The sequence below is a fragment of the Bos mutus genome, chromosome 13 (genome assembly GCF_027580195.1).
Source record: "Bos mutus isolate GX-2022 chromosome 13, NWIPB_WYAK_1.1, whole genome shotgun sequence".
Taxonomy (NCBI): domain Eukaryota; kingdom Metazoa; phylum Chordata; class Mammalia; order Artiodactyla; family Bovidae; genus Bos; species Bos mutus.
Genome location: NC_091629.1, coordinates 50,994,460 through 51,020,161, shown reverse-complemented (window position 1 = coordinate 51,020,161; position 25,702 = coordinate 50,994,460). Strand labels below are relative to the sequence as shown.

The following is a 25,702-nucleotide window of genomic DNA, read 5'->3' as shown; positions in this document are numbered from 1 at the left end:
CGCAGAAGGAAAATGAAAGAACTAAAAGACAAAGCAAAATAAAATCTTCAAGAAAACCATTGGAACAAAATAGAGAGAAGGAAAGGGCCAAACACAATAGTCACTGTAATAGAAACAAGTACATTAAATTCATCTGCTTAAAAACAAACTCTCACATTGGACTAAAAATCCAAAAAAACAGCTACATGCTCTTAATAGGAGTCACATATAATATAAAATGACATAAAAAGTTAAAACAAAACCATAGGAGGGGATACGATAGATAAATACAAAATTATAAAAGAATTCAAAACCAATTCATTACATGCAACAAAGAGGACTATTTAATACTAACAAAGATATACAATTCAAAATTAAAATAAAAGAGTTAGCATTTATTTCCTGAATAAACAATGTAGAATATAACGAGCAAAAGAGTCAAGAATAAAAGGAAAAAAAAAAGCCAGTTATATTAAGATATCAATATTACTCTCTAAGTTTGACAGATTAGTTTTTTTATTTTTATTTATTTATTTTTATTTTTTTATTACCTATTTTGTATGTGTGTGTGTGTATTCTTTTTTTTTTTAATTTTATTTTTAAACTTTACATAATTGTATTAGTTTTGCCAAATATCAAAATGAATCCGCCACAGGTATATATGTGTTCCCCATCCTGAACCCTCCTCCCTCCTCCCTCCCCATACCATCCCTCTGGGTCGTCCCAGTGCACTAGCCCCAAGCATCCAGTATCGTGCATTGAACCTGGACTGGCAACTTGTTTCTTACATGATATTTTACATGTTTCAATGCCATTCTCCCAAATCTTCCCACCCTCTCCCTCTCCCACAGAGTCCATAAGACTGTTCTATACATCAGTGTCTCTTTGGCTGTCTCGTACACAGGGTTATTGTTACCATCTTTCTAAATTCCATATATATGCGTTAGTATACTGTATTTATGTTTTTCCTTCTGGCTTACTTCACTCTGTATAATAGGCTCCAGTTTCATCCACCTCATTAGAACTGATTCAAATGTATTCTTTTTAATGGCTGAGTAATACTCCATTGTGTATATGTACCACAGCTTTCTTATCCATTCATCTGCTGATGGACATCTAGGTTGCTTCCATGTCCTGGCTATTATAAACAGTGCTGCGATGAACATTGGGGTACACGTGTCTCTTTCCCTTCTGGTTTCCTCAGTGTGTAGGCCCAGCAGTGGGATTGCTGGATCATAAGGCAGTTCTATTTCCAGTTTTTTAAGGAATCACCACACTGTTCTCCATAGTGGCTGTACTAGTTTGCATTCCCACCAACAGTGTAAGAGGGTTCCCTTTTCTCCACTCCCTCTCCAGCATTTATTATTTGTAGACTTTTGGATCGCAGCCATTCTGACTGATGTGAAATGGTACCTCATAGTGGTTTTGATTTGCATTTCTCTGATAATGAGTGATGTTGAGCATCTTTTCATGTGTTTGTTAGCCATCTGTATGTCTTCTTTGGAGAAATGTCTATTTAGTTCTTTGGCCCATTTTTTGATTGGGTCGTTTATTTTTCTGGAGTTGAGCTGTAAGAGTTGCTTGTATATTTTTGAGATTAGTTGTTTTAAGTGAATATGGAAGAGTTAAAATATATTTTAAAAATTGATTTAGGAGTTATGTACAGCACTTTATACTCTAGGAACACAAACTCTAAGTGTCCATGGAATATACACAAAAACTAGCCATCTACAAGGCCACAAATAAAGTTTGAAATTAGAAAAGCAGATACTATTCAGCCTATATTTTCTATTAAGGTAGTAAGAAAACAAGACTTAACCACTTGAAACTGTGTGATGAGGCTAAGCCATTTTAAGAGGAAAATTTTAACCTTAAAGTTTGTTTGTTTGTTGTTGACGTTTTCCCCTTTGTCTGTGCCACAAGGCTTGTGGGATCTTAATTCCCTGACCAGGGACTGAACCCAGGCCCTTGGCAGTGAGAGCACAGAGTCCTAACCACTGGCCCGCCAGGGAATTCCTGAATGTTTTTATTTTCAAATAAAAGGATTATTTTTAAAAGCATTAACCATTCAACTCAGGTATTTAGAAAAGGGCAACACAATAAATGGAAATAAAGAAGAAAATAGGAATTAAAGACAAACAAATTTGTGAGAAGGCAAAAAGTATACAAACAAACAAAATGCCAAACCAAAAGCAAAGACAATTTCAATCACTTTTAACAAAGTTGACTGAGTAAGAAAGCAGGGAAATTTAAATAGATAACATTAGCAGTTATAAAGAAGACATAATGAGCAGAAAATGAAAAAGATGAAATGGAAGATATAGAACAGAATTACACAAATACAAGGACAACTTCTATCAATAAACTTGGAAGTCTATGAAACTGAAAATTTCTAAGAAAATACAAAATATCAAGTTGTCTTTAAAAATCAGAACACCGATGAAAGAATAAAAGACCTAAATAAATGGAGAAATATACCATGTGCATGGATTGGGAGTCTCACTGTGGCAAAGATGTGCATCCTCCCCAGAAGAATCTAGAATCATTAGAATGCCAATTAAAACCCTAGCAGTTTTTCTAGAAATTTATATACGAAGAAACTATAGAACTAGAATAGTTAAGTCTTTAAAAAGACATTAAGACAATTCACATCACATAATTTCAAGACTCAACTGTACAGTCAGAACAGGGTTGTGTTGGCAAAAAGACAGACACGTAGATCAATGAGGCAGAATAGAAAGCACAAAAAGTAGACCCACACATGTAAGATAATTAATTTCTGACAAACGTGTAAAGGTGATTAACTGGAAAGGGCACAATCTTTGTAATAAATGGTGCCAGAATTGGATATATGGGTTTGGGTGAACTCCGGGAGTTGGTGATGGACAGGGAGGCCTGGCGTGCTGCGGTTCATGGGGTTGCAAAGAGTCTGACACGACTGAGTGACTGAACTGAACTGCTGCAAAAATAATAAATAAAACCAAGAACCTCAATTCATACCTAATACCAAATATGAAAATTAATTTAAAATCGATCACAGATCTATAAATGTAAAACATAAAACTGAAAATTCTAAAAAAAAGATGAAAGAAACACTTTGAGACCCTGCTTAGGGAAACACAGTCTATATGTCATACCAAAGCACAATTAAATATATATATATATATATATTTTAAAATTAGACTTTATCAGTAAAACTTTTGCTCTTTAAAAAGACACTGCTAAAAAATGAAAAGGCAAGCCACAGACTAGGAAAAACATGTTTCCAAAACATGTCTCTGACAAAAACTTCTTTCTAGAATAAAGAACACTTAAAACTCAATAACACAACCCAAATAAAATTTAGACAATAAGTCTGAACAAAGGGTTGACTAAACAAAAGATGTGAGAACCGTCAACATGAAAAGATGTTTAACAGCCTTGTGCACGCCTATGTGCTAAATTGCTGCAGTCGTGCACGACTCTTTGCGACCCTGTGGACTGTAGCTCACCAGGCTCCTCTGTCAGTGGGATTCTTCAGGCAAGAATACTGGAGTGGGTTGCCATTTCCTCCTCCAGGGGACCTTCAGCAATACGTGAAGATCCACAATACATCAGGCTTCAGCAATACGTGAACTGTGAACTTCCAGATGTTCAAGCTGGTTTTAGAAAAGGCAGAGGAACCAGAGATCAAATTGCCAACATCTGCTGGATACTTCTCCTTTATTGACTATGCCAAAGCCTTTGACTGTGTGGATCACAACAAACTGTGGAAAATTCTTCAAGAGATTGGAATACCAGACCCCCTGACCTGCCTCTTCAGAAACCTGTATGCAGGTCAGGAAGCAACAGTTAGAACTGGACATGGAACAACAGACTGGTTCCAAATAGGAAAAGGAGTATGTCAAGGCTGTATATTGTCACCCTGCTTATTTAACTTATATGCAGAATACATCATGAGAAACACTGGGCTGGATGAAGCACAAGCTGGAATCAAGATTGCTGGGAGAAATATCAATAGCCTCAGATATGCAGATGACACCACCCTTATGGCAGAAAGTGAAGAGGAACTAAAAAGCCTCTTGATGAAAGTGAAAGAGGAGAGTGAAAAAGTTGGCTTAAAACTCAACATTCAGAAAATGAAGATCATGGCATCCAGTCTCATCACTTCATGGGAAATGGATGGGGAAACAGTGGAAACAGTGAGAGACTTTATTTTTCTGGGCTCCAAAATCACTACAGATGGTGACTGCAGCCATGAAATTAAAAGACACTTACTCCTTGGAAGGAAAGTTATGACCAACCTAGACAGCATATTAAAAGGCAGAGACATTACTTTGTCAACAAAGGTCCATCTAGTCAAGGCTATGGTTTTTCCAGTGGTCATGTATGGATGTGAGAGTTGGGCTATAAAGAAAGCTGAGCGCTGAAGAATTGATGCTTTTAAAGTGTGGTGTTGGAGAAGGCTCTCGAGAGTCCCTTGGACTGCAAGGAGATCCAACCAGTCCATCCTAAAGCAGATCAGTCCTGGGTGTTCATTGGTAGGACTGATGTTGAAGCTGAAACTCCAATACTTTGGCCACCTGATGCGAAGAGCTGACTCATTGGAAAAGACCCTGATGCTGGGAAAGATTGAGGGCAGGAGGAAAAGGGGACGACAGAGAATGAGATGGTTGTATGGCATCACTGTCTCAATGGACATGGGTTTGGATGGACTCCGGGAGTTGGTGATGGACAGGGAGGCCTGGTGTGCTGCGGTTCATGGGGTTGCAAAGAGTCAGACACAACTGAACAACTGAACTGAACTGAACTAAGCATAAGAAAGAAACACACTACTGATACATGCAAAGTAAATGAACCTCAAAAACAACCTATTGAGTTAAATAAGCTAAACAAAACACATACTGTATGACTTATTTATATGAAATTCTAGAAAGATAATGGTTGACTGGGGCCAAAGCTGGATTGATGGGAATTGATTGTAAAAGGGATCAAATCAATTTCAGAGGGTGATAAAAATGATCTATACATGCGTTATCCAATATGGTAGCCACTAGCCACATACAGCCATGGAATATTTGAAATACAGCTGAATTTCAGATTTAAGTTTAAAAATTGATACTTGATTCAGTTATTGGGAAATATTTAAGTATGTTTGGAATAAGTATATTTAAGTATGGGAATCTACTTTTTCAACTGTAAATTGTATGAAATCTAAATAAAAACCAAGTACTTTAATGAAAACCTAGCATTGAATTCAGATGTAAATGTAAAATGCACACTGGATTTTAAAGAGTTAGTACAAAAAATGAATGTAAAATAGATTAATAATATTTTTTATTGATAAATAATATTGGTTACTTTTCCCCTTTGGTAACCATATGCTCATTTTCTATGTCTGTGAGTCCATTTCTATGTTGTAAATAAGTTCATTTGTTTCATTTTTTTAAGATTCTACACATAAGTGACTTAATGTAATTGTCTTTGACTTCACTTAGAATGATAATCTCTAGGTTCACCCATGTTGCTGCAAATGACAATATTTTATTCTCTTTTATGAGAGAGAATATGGCTCTATCATTATTTTTATGGCTGAGTAATATTCCATTGTATGTATATATAACCACATCTTCTTTATCCATTCATCTGTTGATGGACACAAGTGGCTTCCATGTCTTGGTTATTGTTTAAGTAATGTGGCTAAGAAACACCGTGCTGCGTGCATCTTTTCAGATTACAGTTTTCGTCTTTTCCAGATATATGCCCAAAAGTTTTGGATTGCCGGATCATATGGTAACTCTATTTTTAGTTTTTTAAGCAACCTCTATCTTGTTGGGCCTGCACCAATTTATATTCCCACTAGCTTCCCACTGTGCTTCCCGGGTGGCGTTAGCGGTAAAGAACCTGACTGCCAACGCAGGAGACATAAGAGATGCGGTTTTGATCGCTGTGTCAGGAAGATCCCCTAGCGAATGAAATGGCTACCCACTCCAGTATTCTTACCTGAAGAATCCCATGGACAGAGAAGGCGGGCAGGCTACGGTTCATAGCGTCACAAAGAGCTGGACACGACGGAAGGGACTGAGCACACACATACCAGCATTGTAGGAGGGCTCCCTTTTTTCCACACCTTCTCAGCATTTATTACTTGTAGACTTTCTGACAATGGCCATTCTGACTGGTGTGAGGTGGTACCTCACTTCAGCTTTGACTTGCATTTCTATAATAATTAGTAATGTTGAAGATCTTTTCACGCACCTGTTGACTATCTTGGCTATCTCTACTGTATGTCTTCTTTGGAAAAGTGCCTATATAGGTCTTCTGCCCAGTTTCTGACTGGGTTGTTTTTTTTTTTTTTTTGACATTGAGCAGTAAGAGCTGTTTGTATATTTTGGAAATTAAGCCCTTGTCTGCTGCATCATTTGCAAATATTTTCTCCCATTCTGGAGGCTGTCCCTTCGTTTTATTTCCTTTGCTGTGCAAAAGCTTTTTTGCTTGATTAGGTCCCATTTGTTTATTTTTGCTTTTATTTCTTTTGCATTGGGAAACTGACCTAAGAAAACACTGCTATGATTTATGTCACAGTGCTCTGCCTGTGTTCTCTCCTAGGAGTTCTATGGTGTCATGTCTTTATTAATGTCTTTAAGCCATTTTTGTGTATGGTGTGAGGACAGGAGAAGATTTTCTGGGCCTAATTTCTTGCATCCTCTCCTATCTAGGAAAGCAATAAAATCATTAATGGAGACATCTGCTCCTCATGATTAGCAGCAACACCATGCCAAAATGGTACACATATCTCCCTTCACCAAAATTACACATAAACTGACTTCCCCACTTCCTCTTCAGAGCAGTTCCTCAGAGCTACGTGAGAGGCTGTCTCCCAGGCAATAGTCCTCATTTTGCCCCAAATAAAACCTAACTCACAGCTCTCATGTTGAGCGTGTTTTTCAGTCGACAGTATCTTACATCTTCCTTGTGGTGAAAATAAAGGTATACACATTTGTCAAAATTAAAACTCTATACTTAAAATGAGTGTCTGATTATATATCACTTATGCCTTGATAAAGCGACTTCACTTTCACTTTTCACTTTCATGCACTGGAGAAGGAAATGACAACCCACTCCAGTGTTCTTGCCTGGAGAATCCCAGGGACGGGGGAGCCTGGTGGGCTGCCATCTATGGGGTCACACAGAGTCGGACACAACTGAAGCGACTTAGCAGCAGCAGCAGCAGCAAAGATAATAAAAATATTAAAATTGAATCATATATATGTATGTGTGATAATGTGTGTACATAAATGTATAAATGACTATCTTGTTGGTGATCGTTCCTTATCAATAATCAGAAACATAAAAAAACTCACAGGCTGTGGACATGCAAAATTCACCGTTACTCTTAACAGTCAATACATTAAATTATATTAGAGTTATTTACTGTCGGCCTCCATCACGACCTATTGAGTTTCTTGAAGGCAAGAATCCTGTCTTGTTCATGTCTGTGATAAGCCTAGCACTTAACATAGTAAGTGAACATAGCACTTTATCAATGTTTTAATAACTGCAGAGCTGTCCCAGACAATTTGTAGTCTAATTCCCACAAAATCCCTGGAAATTTGGAAATGGAAATCCCTTCCATTTTTCAGATGTAAAAAGGGAGAATCAGAGGACAGAAAGGTTAGAATAACTCACCAAACATCCAAAACTAGTCATTGAAAGAGCTGTGTTCCAAATCCACATCTCCCTTAACTCTAAACCCCATTCTTTAACACTACCCCATACTGCTACCTCTCCAGGTGGGCATTTCATTAACTGTTTGATGAATGCTTGAAATCAAATAAAAATAAGTATTTAGGGGCAATGGAACCAGAGGAATTTTCCTGAACTTCTAGTGTTATAGCTGCAGTTTTTAAATGGGTTCCCTTGAGACAGAGAGCAACTTGGCAGCTCTTGCTAGAAGATCAGGAAGGATGGATCTACTAGGGAGAAACAACTCCCTCCCAATTAAACTTCTCATTTGGGAGTCTGAAGAAAAAAAATTACACAGAACAAAGAGCATGGGAAAGGAAAAAAAAAAAAAAAAAACGCTGAATCTGCTGATATAGCTAATTAATGTTAAAAGAATTAATTTAACAGTAACTTCAGCATTCAAAAATGAAAAGTTAGGAGATCCTAGAAAGGTGCTATTTCTACATCTTTTAGAGCTCCTTTTTAAATTAGGCTCCCAGAACCTCAGCATTCCTGCTTGAATAATCCATACTTCTGGTTATTTATTCAGCTCCCCACTGCTGCACATTTCCAAGCCATATGCTACAGGAATACATCACCTCATATTTGCACTCAAACATCCAAAGACACTGGCGGTTCAGACCTTTAAGACGCTTAGAAGAAAGTCCGTATAGCATATAGTTTTAAGGTTAAAAGGCCCAGGAAGCCAAATGCATCTTCTTTATATGCTATGTGCTTGAGAGAAGGTGGGTCATTTCAACAAAAGGACAGGCAATTAGAAGGGTAAAGGAAATAAACAAAAGACTCAAGAGAGTAAAGCCAGCAAAAATCAGCTGAACACTAAAGGCCTCTGAATAATTACAATGCCCCTCTCTGTACTTTAAAATCAATTTTTTAAAACAATTCCACCAAGGAAGATTTTTCAATCAATCCAAGGTCTGGTACACACTGGACAAAGCAAGAAGTCTACTGTGCCCCTGGGCCTACACAAGCCTTTAAAGAGAAGGTGTTTTCAAAACACATACCCTGACGATCTTAAGTACAAACATAGCTTTAAGCACAAAAATCTGTAGAATCTGTCACTGGAGAATTTTTTATAACAACAAAACATTGGAAATAACTACAATATCAATAACAAAGAAAGACCAAGTAAGTCATATTCCCTTAGAGTCACCATTATTCAATTATTGAAAACTGTCATGAAGATTATGTCACAACATGGGAAACAGCACGTTAAGTTAAAAAAAATAACAGGACAGAAACAGAAACTTTGGTAGGCCCAAAAAGCTGTTAAAAATAAGAAAACAATTATGGGGGAAAAGACTCCAGGGAATCTGCATTCAAAGATGGATTGTGTTTTTAGCTTCTAAAACTAAAAATACAGGAGACAGGAATCCTACCATTCATTTCTGTACAAGCCAAGCACTTAACACATTACAGTGCTTTAACAGTTTTGTATGTCTATATTCTAAGTTATATTTAAGAGGTATGTATCAAATTTATTAAAAATTTTTTTCACTGAAATTTTCAATCTATCCAGATATGTTTCCAAACAGCAGACTTGGGCTCAGTTTCATAAAGAATAATCCCATAATGCTCAGACCTCCAACCAATCAAACATGCTCTTACATCTCTCAATTTAAAAAACTGACCATTGTCAACTAAACACCCGACTCTGGTTACCCCTTCACCCTATATCTCTAATCCGCTTCCAAGCCAGATTTCTCAAGAGTTATCAATTACAAGCTATCTCCCATTTACTTCCAGATTCTGTGAATTACACTAATATGAAACCTACTTTAAGTATTTTAAGAAATGAACGTACAAATAATAAGATATGAAAGTGAACGGAAAGTGACAGTCACTCAGTCATGTCCGACTCTTTGCAACCCCATGGACTGTAGCCTGCCAGGCTCCTCTTCCATGGAATTCTCCAGGCAAGAATACTGGAGTGGGTTGCCATTCCCTTCTCCAGGGGATCTTACTGACCCAGGGATCAAACCAAGGTCTCCCGCACTGCAGGCACATTGTTTACTATTTGAGCTTTAAATTAGACCTAGATATTGCCAGGAGAAATATCAATAACCTCAGATATGCAGATGACACCACCCTTATGGCAGAAAGTGAAGAGGAACTAAAAAGCCTCTTGATTAAAGTGAAAGAAGAGAGTGAAAAGTTGGCTTAAAGCTCAACATTCAGAAAACAAAGATCACGGCATCTGGTCCCATCACTTCATGGTAAATAGATGGGGAAGCAGTGGACACAGGGTCAGACTTTATTTTTTTGGGCTCCAAAATCACTGCAGATGGTGATTGCAGCCATGAAATTAAAAGACGCTTATTCCTTGGAAGGAAAGTTATGACCAACCTAGATGGCATATTCAAAAGCAGAGACAATACTTTGCCAACAAAGGTTTGTCTAGTCAAGGCTATGGTTTTTCTGTGGTCATGTATGGATGTGAGAGCTGGACTCTCACATCCATACAGTGAAGAAAGCTGAGCACCGAAGAATTGATGCTTTGAACTTTGGTGTTGGAGAAGACTCTTGAGAGTCCCTTGGACTGCAAGGAGATCCAACCAGTCCATTCTAAAGGAGATCAGTCCTGGGTGTTCTTTGGAAGGAATGATGCTAAAGCTGAAACTCCAGTACTTTGGCCACCTCATGTGAAGAGCTGACTCATTGGAAAAGACTCTGATGCTGGGAGGGATTGGGGGCAGGAGGAGAAGGGGACGACAGAGGATGAGATGGCTGGATGGCATCAACTCGATGCCATCGTCCATTGATGACCGACTTGATGGACGTGAGTTTGAGTGAACTCCGGGAGTTGGTGATGGACAGGGAGGCCTGGCGTGCTGTGATTCATGGGGTCACAAAGAGTTGGACACGACTGAGTGACTGAACTGAACTGATACAAGGAAGGAATTATGAAGAAAGTTCTAGCACTGTCTTGCACATTTTCGTATCTCCTATGCTAGCCACATGGCAAGGTACAACTCGTTACTGAAAATAATATATAATGAAAAGTATGTATAAATGAAAAATAGGAATTACATTCTGCTGTCAATAGTAAAGTATGTTAGTCGCTCAGTCATGTCTGACTCTGCTATCCCATGGACTGTAGCCTGCTAGGCTCCTTTGTCCATGAAATTCTCCAGGCAAGAATACTGGAGTGGGTTGTCATTTCCTTCTCCAGGGGATCTTCCTGACCCAGGGATCGAACCTGGTCCTCCCGCCTTGTAGGCAGATTCTTTACCATCTGAGCCACCAGATTTTTGTCAATAGTAAAAATATGGACAAACATATGGCATAGATAGGTCTACATAAGATAAAAAGAAAATTGGGCTAAGTTTAGAAATTAACATAGGGTATGTTTAGAAATTAATGACCAGATTTCCCCAAACCAACACACTATGAGAAGGAACAACAACAAAAAAATTTCCCTTCGATGGAGTGGTCCTATTTCCAAATGACATAACAACAGGGTACAAACAGACCAAAACATACTCTGTATTCATCCAAACGAACTTCAGGAAAGACTACACACTCACCTTAAGACTGCTGTTTCACATATCCAGGAAACTCAACGGAATAAAAGACCATAGCTAGCTACGTTCTCAAATCCAGGCTAACAGTGAGGAGTTGGACAAAAAAAGATGGACAGCTAGAACATGATAGGAGATGAGAAGCATACCTTAGCATGAGATTCATCAGCTGAAGACCCTCGCCTTTCAGGAAGCGCTCACGATTGGAACTCAGCATTAGGCAGGAACAGAGGGAATCAAACAGATTTTCCATCATCTCCTGCTCCTCGGCCGTGCTAGGATTGTGTCTTTTAAATACCTGTCAAGCAAAAATATCAGAAGGCACAGAATCATAAGAGAAGGTCTTTTCATCAACCAGCATTCAACAATTTCCGAAGCCTGTCTACTCCAATAACCCTACAACTGAAGAAGCAGAGCCTTATCAAACAAAATTCTCATCTGTTTCCATTTTAGAGAAACTGGGCTGATTCACAGGTACTAAATAAATGGCTATCGTGCAAAAACAAAAAACAAACAAAAACCCCCACAAAAACAATAACAACAGAAAACCACTCAACTGACCATTAGGTCCAGGAGTGATTCACAGTTCCAAGGAGGCAGATTTAACAAAAACCAACAAAATCTTTTTATTATGAAACATATTCACCTACAGAAAACTCTATAACATGTACAGCTAAATGAGTAAGGTGAACACCCCTGAAACCATCACCCAGATCAAGAAACAACTTTGCCAGCTACCCCCACCCCAAAGCTCTCTCCACTTGGCCCAACCGACCACAACACGTTTCTTCCCCTTCTAAAACAACCACAGTTCTGAAGGGCAAATCCTGGCCCAAAATAAGGAACAGTTTCCTAGTTATCAGGGTTAATGAACTGCCTTATAGACCATTTGTGGCTCTAAGTCGTGGGAATGGCTTCAAGCAGCTTTTATCTTTGCCAGAAATACATGGCATGTTAAGAGGAAAGCTTCTTAACAGTGTATGCATACCCATACAGTCTGCTACAAAATGATCAATCTTACAGGAGCAGGACTAAGCACTTTCCCAGAACTGGGAAGAGATTCACATTTCAAAGCTCTATTTTTTGGGGTGAAGGCCAAACCACTCAGGCTGTTGGCACCAGGATGGAAGCTGTATGCAAACTGACATCTCAGACACTCCCAACACTCTAAAGATTTTATCCAAATGATCTATTTTCAGTCTTGGTTTTGGAATAGCACAGATGAGACTGGTTAGGGAAAAAAAATCTTAACAGTATTTTCAGAATGCCAGCAGAACATTTCGATGGGATTTACATTTCTTACACTGAGCAAATGGCAACTTCTAATTTCTTTTTCCAGCCTCCAGTGCCACATCCTCCCCCTATCCTCCTCTTTGACCTCTATCCTGTTGCACTGGAACTTGTACACATGAAGCTTACCTGGATCCTAAATGAACGGACTCCAATTTAGTGGCAGACTGACAGAAAAGAAAGTGAATAATCTTGGGAGTGGGTCAACTGAAAATAATGTGGCATTCTTGGCTCAAAAATATATACTTAAGTGGAAAGCACATGTCTTTGGGACTGACAAACATCAGGAGCCTGAGAAAGTCCACACCAGATACATGGTGCTATCTGGTCATAAAGAGCAAACGAACTACGAAAGGAGGCAAACCATGTGCCTCCAGTGTGACCTGAAGCCTGCCAACACACCCCATATGGCTTGCATCACATGGTTGATTCCTTCCCACAATCTCCAGCTCCACCTCCCATTTAAAGATACAAGCCATGTATCTTCATGGCAGACAGGAAGCATAAGAATTACTCACGGATAACTGCTGAAGAAGCACATCGATTCCATCCAGCTCCCCAAGCAATTCCCTGTTTTCTAAAAGGGGGAAAAAAATAGAAGAAGAAAAAAAAAATGAAGCTAACTGTCAGATTTTACAGCCGTCTAACACTGATACATCAGCAAACAAAATCAATACAGCTTGACAGAGTACAAAAGCTGCACAGAGAGCGAGAGGGAGAGCAAGGGGATGCCAAAGGCAAGAGAGCTTGCTGTCATGATCTGAAACAAGCCTGGCTCCTATCCTAACAGAATGTCAATACCGAGAGGGAGCCTCACCATCGTTGTCCTGGAGCAATATGGCCAGCACTTCACTACAATACAGTTTGTTGGCATCGAAAGGCATCTTTGCCTGTGGGAAAACAGGAGAAAGGAGAAATATGTTAAGGGCCCTTGTTTCTTTCCCCAGGACAATTTTTTCCACAAGTATTAGGATCTGAGCTGGAGAGATGGAGAAGTGAGAACAGGAAAAGGTAGGTTATGGGTAAAAAAAAGTCTGCCTCTGCTCTCAAGAGACCAGACTCAAGTACAATGTAGGAAAACCATAAACAGTATTATGTACACAGCAGTCCTCACCCTTCTAATGCCCAGATACAAATGTCACCTCCTCTGTGAAGCCATCCTAGATTCCCCATTGTGAGTCTAGGGACTATGATCGAGCACATAATATGTACTCAAATGCAAAGTAGATGAATGAAAGTTTTTAAGACTAAAATCTATCATGAAGCTTCAGTCACGAGTGACGGTCATAAAATTAGGCTGTAAATTAGCCTATGGACAGATGATCAGAGAAGCTGAAAAGAAAGCCAGTTCTTATTTAGATTAGCTGAATGTCTTTGTAACAAAGTAGTTCCTTTTTGGATTTTTAAATTTTTTTTAATGCTTAAAATTTAATTTGAAACCATAAACCTATCTGCTCATGGGCCATAATCTGCCTACTATTTAAAAAGGAAACCACATTAAATATGCAGAAATGTGTTAATATTTTAACACCCAAATTACTACCCACAATTCTTTCCCTGCTGCATGCTCTGCTACTTGGAGTCGCAGAGGGGACACACGCACTGCAGAGCCCATCTTTCACGGTCACCCACATTGTTGCTCCTGAGCGAGACTCAAGTGCCTCACCATTAACGATACCCCGTGGATAAAGGGACACAGAGAGGAGCGTGAGCCTCATCGATGTGTTTTTATTTACTGGACCCTCGATCCTTAAAATGCAGGCACAATAACAGCTGTTAATCAGCAGCAACCCTGCTACCTATCCAGGTTTTTGAACTGAGAAATAATTACTGTACCTGGAAAGGACAGGAGAGGTGTTTATCTTGAAGCTAATACCGCCATCCCCTTAGCACCATTCACACTTCTGTTTGGACATTGATTTTGCACTTAAGAACGAAGACTGGCCCCTAATGAAGCAACACCCAGCATCTTTTCAGCTCTCTCTGCACGTCTTCCTCATCGAGCCTATGTGCACCCCACAGGGCTCCAGGAGGCTGACCAGGTATGACCCATCTCAGGTTAAAAGATCTGTAAATACAAGGTCTTACGTGTGCTGACTGCAAGGTATGCTCCCTGGGCAAGCTTAAGGTCTTGTTTCAGGAAATTCAGTACAACAGCCAGTGTTTAAATGCAAACTGTGGTATTTTTCACTTTAAGAAAAACAGTTTTATACAAATCAAAACACAAAAGTGAAAAGCCAAGGGGTGAGTATATCTATCAGAATGAAGAATCTGCTAATCAAATCACTCAAATTATTTAAGTTATGAGTATTGCTAGTTTGCTGACAAAAGTCCGTTGAGTCAAAGCTATGGTTTTTCCAGTAGTCACATATGGATGTGAGAGTTGGACAGTAAAGAAAGCTGAGCAAGGAAGAATTGATGCTTTTGCACTGTGGTGTTGGAGAAGACTCTTGAGAGTCCCTTGGACTGCAAGGAGATCCAACCAGTCAATCCTCAAGGAAATCAGTCCTGAATATTCAGTGAAAGGACTGAGGCTGAACCTGAAGTTCCAGTACTCTGGCCACCTGATGCAAAGAACTGACTCATTGGAAAAGATCCTGATGCTGGGGAAGATTGAAGGCAGAAGGAGAAGGGGATGACAGAGGATGAGATGGTTGGATGGTATCACTGACTCAATGGACACGAGTTTGAGCAAGCTCTGGGAGTTCACGGTGGACAGGGAAACCTGGTGCACTGCAGTCCATGGGGTTACAAAGAATCAGACATGACTGAGTGATGGATTTATATATTTATTGCTAGTTGAAGTGATTTAAGCCATACCAACTTACTGCAGCTTTTTAAGGGTCAAGGTTCTTAGTTCAAACAAGATACACTCAACTGAAAGAAGCCAAAAGATATCAGGCCCTTGGAGCAATAGCCTTTCTGTGATTCCAATGACTCTTGGCTTTTACTTGATTGTATAAAATTCTATCTCCAAGGTAGGGGGGAAGGTTTCCCTCTTTTCCCAACAAGTTATTTAGTAGGCACTTGCTAAATGTAAGACAAAAAATTAAACATGACAGCAAACAGAGGTGAATTTGCATGAACCTGATCCACTTATATCATTTAAAGATTACACTGAATTAAAATTAATTTTATCAAGTAATACATGTATATTAAAAAAAAAAAGGACATAAATCTAGGATCAGACACACCTAGATTTCACTCAGAAGCATGCACTATGTATGTAACCCAAAGTCTGCAGTTCCCAAACTGTGTGCCATGGGACACCATACTGAATCCACAGGGGATTCCAAGGATTCACAGTATTTCCAAGAAAAGCACAGTGACATCTGACATCTGTGGAATAGTGAATGCATCAACCATTAGCTCCAGGTACTGTTTTCTTTTGATGACATCCTTTCTTTGACAGGCTGGCTTTGGGTGGTTACTATGATAAAAGAGCTGTGTGAAAATCAACGTGGAGAAGAAACAAAGATGGTGGTGTTCAATCTGATTAAAAGGTTTTAGAAGTTGTGCAGTACTCAAAAGGCACACACATCTATCGGAAAGTAGTTGTGGTATTTAAAAATGAAATAAAAAATATATTTTAATCCAAGCATTTCATTTTTTCAAATGGCTACTAAATTCTTAGGACATAAATACGTATGAAATTGTTTGCACCTAACTGCCTTAAATGGGACTATTAGGTCCTTTTTGGCATAGGACCTTATAAAAAAATTACTGAGATATTGATGGCACCATAAATTAAGAATGGTCATCTATGACTGAAGTAATATTCCTGGTCTCAAGTTGCTTTATCTGTAAAATGGAGACAATAAAATAACATCTTCTCTGGAGGGTTACTATAAGAATTAATATGGAAGTTGCTGTTGTTTAGTCACTAAGTTGTGTCTGACTCTTTTGCAACCACATCGATTATAGCCTGCCAGGCTCCCCTGTCCACGGGATTTCCCAGGCAAGAATACCAGAGTGGGTTGCCATTTCCTAATCCAGGGAATCTTCCCGACCCAGGGATTAAACCCAGGTCTCCTGCATTGGCAGGCAGATTCTTTATCACTGAGCCATTAGGGAAGCCCAATATGGAAGTACTTAACACAATATGGAAGTATCAATAACCACAGATATGCGGATGACACCAACCTTATGGGAGAAAGTGAGAGGAACTAAAGAGCCTCTTTATGAAAATGAAAGAAGAAAGTGAAAAGTTGGCTTAAAACTCAACATTCAGAAAGCTAAGATCATGGCATCTGGTCCCATCACTTCATGGCAAATAGATGGGGAAACAGTGGAAACAGTGAGAGACTTTATTTTGGGGGGCTCCAAAATCACTGCAGATGGTGACTGCAGCCATGAAATTAAAAGATGCTTGCTCCTTGGAAGAAAAGTTATGACCAACCTAGACAGCATATTAAAAAGCAGAGACATTACTTTGTCAACAACGGTCTGTCTAGTCAAGGATATGGTTTTTCCAGTAGTCATGTATGGATATGAGAGTTGGACTATAAAGAAAGCTGAGCACCGAAGAATTGATGCTTTTGAACTGCGGTATTGGAGAAGACTCTTGAGAGTCCCTTGGACTGCAAAGAGATCCAACCAATCCATCCTAAAAGAAACCAGTCCTGAATATTCATTGGAAGGACTGATGCTGAAGCTGAAACTCCAATACTTTGGCCACCTGATGCAAAGAACTGACTCATTGAAAAAGACCCTGACGCTGGGAAAGATTGGAGGTGGGAGGAGAAGGGGACAACAGAGGATGAGATGGCTGGATGGCATTACCGACTCAATGGACATGAGTCAGAGTAAACTCCAGGAGTTGGTTATGGACAGGGAGGCCTGGCGTGCTGCAGTCCATGGGGTTGCAAAGAGTCGGATATGACTGAGAGACTGAACTGAACTGAACACATAGTAGGTGCTACATGTTTTTCAGATGACTGGGATCAGAAATACCCAGGTTAGAATCTCAGTTCTACACATTAGTTACTACCTATGTGATCTTCACAAAATTACTCTGCCTCTCTAACCTGCCTGATATCTCCTACGTTGAGTGAAACCGTGGGCTTGATGGGAAAAAAGGAGACTAATCTTTCATGTCTAGCCAAAGACAAAAGTCACCAAGGAAGTTTTATTTCTGTTTAAATCTCACTCAGAGATGACAGTCTCCAAGCCTGCAAAATACCAAACTGCCAAATTACAAGGACATTTAGTCAAAATCCGGAGGAGAGAGAATTCATTTACCAGGTATCTTCTCTTGGATTTTGCAAAGTTACCCAATGGGAGTTGGAGCTTCTGGGGCTCTCCTCCATCCAGGAGCCTGGTGATCCTAAATCTTTCAGCTGTCAGAGTAATTACAGAGTCGAGCATAGGTTTGTACTCAGCACATGCCAGCCCTGAATAAAATTAAACTTCACCTTTTGGGGAGCTGCTGCTTTTTTGGAAAGTACAAGACAATTATGCTACTGCCTGCAGCCAAAAGCTGCAAATTATTTCTGCAGCTTACCTCTGGTACCTGGGGCAGGTTCAGACATGGCTCCAGCCCTGTACAATCGTCAAAGCAACCTGTGCCCTACAAAAATCCCAACTCCTGGTCATAAGAGGCCAAGGACTTAGCGTCAACCGGTTGTACATGTAGTACACTGTAGCCAATTCTCAACTCATGAGCTCAATGCTGAATATTGCAACTGTTTTTGAAGCAGTGATTTCATTGGGAAACAAAAAGGAATCTTAATTTTGTTTCTTTAAAAAAGAAAAAAGTTTTGGTATTATTTTCCATAGTACACAGTATCCTAATAAGTTTCTATTCCCCATCAAAAAGTGAACTATGGTGCAGCGTCTCTCACACTACAGTTATCTGCTTACTTGTTAAACCTTTTAATGCAATCCTATGAAATGGGTTTTATCCCCATTAGCAGCACAAATTAGTAAGGTTTCATTTAGTGAATGAAAAAATCCGTAAGTATCTCTGTATACTGCTAGCGAGGCTACTAGTACCAAAAGGAGACTGACTAATGTGCCATTCACTTAGGGGTTACTCAAGGACTAGTGAATAAACAATGGGATGATCAGTTAGGTAGCAAGGTTTTATAAAGCAATGTAAATATAAAAGGGGTTCTCAGACTTCAGCATACATCAGGATCTCCTGGAGGGCTTGTTAAAACACAGATTGCTGGCTCCACTCCAAGCTGGGCAGATTTAGTGAGTCTGGGGTGGGTTCAAGAATGTACATTTCCAATAAGTGGCCAGGCAATTTTGACGCTCCTCGTTGGGAATCACATTCAGAGAACAACGGGGAAGAGATGCACATATGATGGAGTCCTAGTCCTTGCTGTTAAGGAGTTTAAGGATATTTGGAGAAAGACCAGGAGCACACATAATAATATGGAAGTCTCCCAGGTGATGAAGAAAAGATACTCCATGAGGGTATGTTTCACACAGCTATAGGCATATGTTAGAACCCAGATCTGCTAACTCCCAGAAGAGAACCAACATGAAAAAAAAAAAGATTGACATTCAGAAAAGAAAGAGGGCAGTATGGGCAAAGCAGTGCTATGCAAAGAGTACATGAAGAAAGTCTGGAAACTTAGGTTTTAATTCTAGTTCTACCTCTAGCTACATGAATTTGGGCAATCTTAATTGTCTTAATCTCTATACGTCTTGATTTTTAATTTTTTATAGAACTTATAAGATTCCTTCCAGTTCAAAAAATGGTGGTGGCAATATGGAAGAGTAGGGGTTTAAGTTGGTTTAAGAAGGTTATGTACAATTTAGAAATACATAAGGCAGGAGTCATTCCTGGTGGAGGGAGGAACAGGAAGAAAGACATAGAGGTCAACAATGTTGACCTTTGCAAAGGTAGAGGGGCATGTCTGAAAACTAAAAGGCCAATGTTTGAAACTGAGAGATGGAAGGGTCAGATCAGGCCAGGTTAAGGGGCCTTAAAAAGTAGGCAGAGATGGTGGGATCTGATGCAGAGGGCATTAGTATCACTGTAGGAAGGTTCCTGAACAGGGAATGGTATAATGAAAGTGAAGTTTTAAATTAGTTTTGGAGTAGTACTGAACAAAAACAGGTAACAAAAATGCTCACATTTCTAGAAACCAGTGCATCTTACACCACTGTACATTTATAACCACACGTGGAACGTGTCTAAAATACACTGAAGACAGAGACTGAGAAAGTACGTCTGGGAATTTGTATTTTTTTAAAGTCCTACCTGTGAAAGTAAGGATCTGGGTCCATCATTCAATCTGATTCACCAAGATGATTATGATGGTGAAGACTACAGTAAGCACTTCTCCAGATTATGAGAAATAAGAGCAAGGAATTGCTTTTAAAGACATGCCTTCTTGCTGGCCTCACCCTGAAGCAAAACTTTCCTTTATGTCTGGTCAGCACAGAATTTTCTAAGAATTTTCACTTACTAGTAAAATAACCAAATAGCATTTTAATGGTTAGATACCCCCAAATTTTGAAAAACTGTTTTAGAGATAACATGGCTATTTGTGCCCCGAGGATCGCATAAACACTACGCCTGAAAGGCAAGAGTCAACAGCTTGCAAGACAGCCAAATGGGCCTCTTTATTACTCTCATAAGAGTAACAGAATCCAACCAAACACCCAAAGGTCTCAATTTCCCCTCCTGTTACCAATTCATAAAAAGACCGGCAAGTTTCAACACCTTTCAAAAGGCAGAAGAGGCCGGATATTCTAGTTTAATGAAGATCCTTGATTCAGTACCAAGCCTCAAGCAACTGGGAAAGATTGGTCCTGACCTCACAAAGACAAAAATTATCGGATTATTTGTATACAATTGTGGCCCCAATCCATTAAGGCCATCCCATTAAGACTCAGGTCCCTGCCATCTAGCCCATCACCTTAGCTCTGTGTTTTACTTTCCTCTCCCCTACTCCTCACCCCCAAAATGTCTCACAGCTTGGCAGAATAAAGTTTTGTTGAATATCAAGGAACGAAGAAACTGAGGGAGATGTGAGTGTAATTCCACGGGGAAACCAAAGGACATAAAGATTCATGAGAGGAGGTCAAAAGGAAGCTGCAAACATGACAATGAGTGAGTTAACCAGACCTGACTCTTTCCGGAAAGGAAAGGTGAGGGTGTGTGTGTGTGGATAGGCGGTTGCCATGCGCTGAACTACGCACCAAGTTTATCCTTATACCAGCAAGTGCGCCCCTACCCACCGATGAGAACATACAGGCTAGCTGAGTGTCCTCAAGCCATGCTATGAAAGTCTATGTTACAGATTTAATGGCAACAAAGGGTTAAATAAGAAGGATTTGGGAAGACCTAAATTGTCAGAAAGAGAGGGAACCATGTGGACATATGATATCTTAAGCAGAATCTTCCTCCTCACCCCGGCCAAGACAGTGGGAACAGGGGAGGGGGGAAGGCGGGGGAGAGGGGCAGGCAGGGGTGGGGATAAATTGGACCTGATGCACCTTAGAGTTTCTGCATCTCTATGACCCTCTGGAGCTCAGCAAGGGCAGGACTACCTAAAGAATCATTCCAGCCACAGACAAGCTTTCTCACTGAAAAGCTGGGAATCCTTGCTTGCCCAGAATATTTCAGTACTACAGTATTAAGTAGTTCCAAACCTCCTCCCAGCAAGTCTTTGGTTAACACTATCCTGAGAGAAGCCCTGACCTCTCCCTTTCCTAATTCACTCTACGGTACAGGCACTAAATGGTCAAAAGATGATCAAAGGACTATGCTAACAAGAAAAGTGAATGAATGATCCAACAGATCAATGAGCCAACAGATCAACAGATCAATGAATGATCCAACAGAAATATGAACAAAGCACATAAACAGGAAGCTAGAAGAGATGAATACAACTGGCTAATAAACAGGTGAAAGCCAGCACCTGTACTTGATTTTAAAATTCCAAATTAAAATAAAATACCAGTTTTCACTTATCAAATTAACAAAATTTTAAGTTTGACAATGCCCAATATCGCTAGGGGAAATAGACATCTCAACTCAGTGGAGCAACTGATAGAGGACAATTCTGCAAAATTTACCAAAAATGTTAATGTGCATACCCTTTAACATTACAATTCTATTTCTAGGAATTTATCCTACAGATAAACTGACACAAGTGTGCAAAAAAAAAAAAAAAAACAAAACAAAACAGTGTGTGTGTACATGGGGATACTCACTATTGTGCTGTTTTAAGAGTAAAAAACTGTTACGAACAGGGGAATGGTTACATTAATTTGGCACAACCATAAAACAGAATACTAGGCAGCCACTAGTTCAGTGAAAAAAAATCAACTTGCAAAAGAAAATAATGTATGATTCTATTTGTGAAACACATATAAACACACACATACACTCCTATTTACAGAGACAATTTCTGGAAGGATAGATAAAACATTGTTAACAGTGGCTGTCTCTGAGAAGTGGAACTAGAAGGAATCAGCAGAGGAGAGCTTCTATTTCCGGTATAAACCTTCTGTACTATGTGAATTTGTGTTGACAACATGTTTATATTATTTTCAGGGCTATTAAAGGCTATTTTTAAAACAAATGTAAGAAGAGAAGCAAAGAAAGAGGCAACATTTGCCAAAAGATTCCCAAATGGGATCACACAGCACAGGAATAACAACCTGTGCCGATGACCCAGCATGAGCCAGGCACACTGCAAAGATTTACCTTCAGCCTCTTCAACAGCCACTGCAGAAGACCCTGCTGCGCGGCCTCTGTGCACATCTCCGGCCGGAACTCGGCCATGTTTTCCACAATAGCTGCAGAGAGACAGACACCAGTCATTTGGGAGGGCAACTTTGTTTCCATCTGTAGCCTGCTTCCCATGCCAGACATTATATTCCTCTTCCCACTTGCCTGTATTCCTCCCAGCCAGATGCTGTGTTGTCATTCTTAGATTAACTAGGGACATGCTATGTTGTTTTTTTTCCCTTCAAGTTATGTTACAAGTAAAACTCATAACTGAACTTGTCAGAATTCACTAAAGGAATAGTGAATGGTTTTCTGCTGTGTAGAACACCAGCAGAATACACAAAGTGTGAGTATCTGCCTAACAAGGCCCTCTTACTGTCACAGTACTACGGTCCCTGAGACCTGTGACGGAAGACACAGGGGGCTAGGCAGAAGCCTTACAGGGAAAAATCAGTGGAAGAATTCAGAGCCTCTTCCTCTCCTGATTCACCCACGTTCAGATCTCTTTCTTCAGATACTACAAGGGAAGCAAGCATGATCTTCTTAATTGAACAAAACAAGGTGCATAGACAGGAAAGGCCATGCTGGCAGAGGTAACTGTCAGGTACTCAGAAGCAAATATACTTGGTCCTGCTACCTCCTACAACAAGCACATTGCCATTTAATAGAAAAATTTTAAATAAGCAGGCCAAAAAAAAAAAAAAAAGTGATTGTATGATTATGAGACTAAAAAAAAGGCCATTTAAAAAAAAAAAAAAAAACTACAGACTTCCCTCATGGTCCAGTGGTTAGGAGTTGACTTTCTAATGCAGGGGATGCAGGTTCAATCCCTGGCTGGGGAACTAAGACCCCCACACACCACAGGGCAACTAAGCCTGCTTGCTGCAACTAGAGTCTGTGCTGCAGGCAGGGAAGCACCTTTGCACTGTCGAGAAGAGCCCACGTGCCACTACGAAGACCTAGCACAGCCAAGAACAAACGCAACTATACAAACCAAACCCTCATTCGAATACGTTCAGTGCTTTCCTTTCCCTCAGGCCCCTGCTGCTCCCCATGCCCGGATATGTTACTACCAGAGAGCAGATGGAGCTCTGAGCTCTCTAAGCACAACGCCCAGAGCCTTTAGGAAAAAGAGCTGAAGGAAGCAATACACCTCTTTTCTCCTCACTCTTCAGCCCATGTCGGCCTCGCCAATGGCTACTTAAAGGATGTCCAGGCAGCCCCCCGGGGAGTAGACACAAAGCTGTGAGAGCAGAGTAGCAACGAGACCACTGAGAGATGGAGACCATTTGAATACCTTAAATTACTTTTGACGTTTTCTAAGAAATTGGCTCATTCTTTTTAATCTCCGAAGCCCTTATCTTACTCTGCTTACCCTCTGCTTACCCTTTAGGTGGCTTTCTATTGAACACTAGAATCAAATCCAAACATCTTGCCAAGGTTTAGAAGGTCTTTCATAGTCTGGATGAACTTACTCCTCTGGTCCCATCTCCTACCATCTTCACCTCTCGCTGCCATAGCACATTTCTAGTCTTTCCCCAAAGCCCTTACCCATTCATGACTTGACAAACGATACTGCCCTGCCTGAGGGTCTGGCTCACATTTCTCCATCAAAATGCACCTCTCTTCATATTCAGCCTCAATCAGCTACCTGCTCCTACCCAGCCACTTGGAGACCCTTCCTCTTCTCTTCCATAGGGCTCCCCACTGACTCCTATTATACTCCTACTGCAATATCCTATATTATCCCTCCTTTCTATTCAAGACTTTCCCATCAGTCTGATTCTTAAGAGGAACTGTGCCTAATTCATCTTTAATGTACCCAGTGGCCTAGAACAGTGCCTGACAAACATCACATGCTTAGTAGGGAAGAGAGGGATGAATCTCTTGAGCTGCTGGTAAGGGACCAAGATGAAACTACACAGATCTTCACAGATTGACAGGCTGGTGCTTTTCCCATTACATCAGGCTCTTTTTATAAACAGTCCGTTAAGACTTCTGATAAGCCTTCTATTCAGCGAAATTCAGCATTAGGCTAACAGATGGCAATGCCAAATTCTGGCTCTAGACTACAGCCAACCCCCAGATCACAGACTGTTGTGTTCTCTCTTCTCTTACTCCCTAGGTGCTATGTCTTCCTCCTTCTTTATGATAATTTCCCAGGAGAGAGTATAAAACTACAACGGAAATATGTGGTAGACACAAAGGAGCTGGGAGAAAATCTAACCTCATCAAAATTTCTACTTCTGCTGGGCCTTGTTCATTTCTTAAGCTCTGCTTACAGATACGTCACCTTTGGTTTTATAAGACAGCAAATGGTGATAAACAGAGCTACCCCAAACTATTTTTAAACAGACTATTGGTTAATCAACTTTGCAGAGGGAAAGACTGGGGAGACTTGAGGAGGAGGAGGGGAAATACTGCAGAAGAATCTACTTAAATGAACATATGATAAAGGGACAGCCAAGTTAACAGCAATATTTCAACTCACAGTTTACACGGCAAAGTACACATAAGAAGGGAAGGAAATACTATTTTTCAAATAAAATGTCCTATAAAGGCATAGGTGTACCTTGGAGATATTGTGGGTTTGGTTCCAGACCATTGCAATAAAGTGAATATCACAATAAAGTGAGAATCACATGAATTTTTTGGTTTCCAAGTGCATATAAAAGTTATACTATATTGTAATCTACTAAGTGTGCAATAGCATTATGTCTAAAAAACAATGTGCATACCTTAATTTTAAAAATATCATATTAGTAAATAATGCTATCTATCATCTGACAATGCAGGGTTGCCACAAATTTTCAATTTGTAACAAGGTAACATCTGCAAAGCACAATAAAGCACACACACACAAAATGAGGTATGCCTATGCACAGTGGTTCAAAAGTTTGTAGTTCTACTGAAGAGAAATGGGAAGAAAAACCACTAGAAGGGGATTCAAAAATCCTAAAATACATACTTTCCAAAGGAAAAAAAAAAAAAATTCATCCTGCATAGACTTTATCCTGACTTTTAGAGGCAGAGGCAAAAGGCCTATTCAGAGAAGCCAGCCGTTTTTGTCCAGGAAGGTCACCTACTTAGTGGATTTCCGCTTTTATTACCTGCAAGCCCAACCAAAGCAGCAGTTATATGAAATTTACACAAGGGTCTTCATTTCTGAACAGGCAGTTTGGGAGCAGAAAAAAGGAAAACCCTCTGGCTGTTGACTCTATTATAAAGGAAGAAGGAAATGAATGCCAACCTCCAAAACAAACAAAAACTCAGGAAGTGCTGGCCACTCTCCCCCTTACCCAGAGTGTTGTGGACGCCGTCCGCCTCTTCCTTCACAGACTCGTCCAGACGCTCCAGATTCTGCACGAGCAATGCGACCACCTGCCCGTCCACCTGTGCATCGGGGTGGCAAGAGAAAGGCGTACATGTCACAGGATGGTCCCCAGAACGTTCCCACTCCTGTACCCCCTTCTCTACTGAACGGGCAAAG

The 25,702-nt window shown here is 40.1% G+C and overlaps 1 protein-coding gene across 1 annotated transcript in view; it reads right to left on the bottom strand.

The window, feature by feature from the left end:
- The window catches only part of CTNNBL1 (catenin beta like 1), a 166,729-nt gene that overhangs the window by 74,812 nt on the left and 66,215 nt on the right, over positions 1-25,702 (bottom strand). Inside the window, exons 6-10 of the mRNA XM_005895997.2 lie at positions 25,512-25,605; positions 22,189-22,280; positions 13,333-13,405; positions 13,034-13,092; positions 11,375-11,523 (exon numbers count right to left, since the gene is read on the bottom strand). Of these exons, the coding sequence (XP_005896059.1) occupies positions 11,375-11,523; positions 13,034-13,092; positions 13,333-13,405; positions 22,189-22,280; positions 25,512-25,605 (467 nt within the window). The remainder of the gene's footprint in view (positions 1-11,374; positions 11,524-13,033; positions 13,093-13,332; positions 13,406-22,188; positions 22,281-25,511; positions 25,606-25,702) is intronic.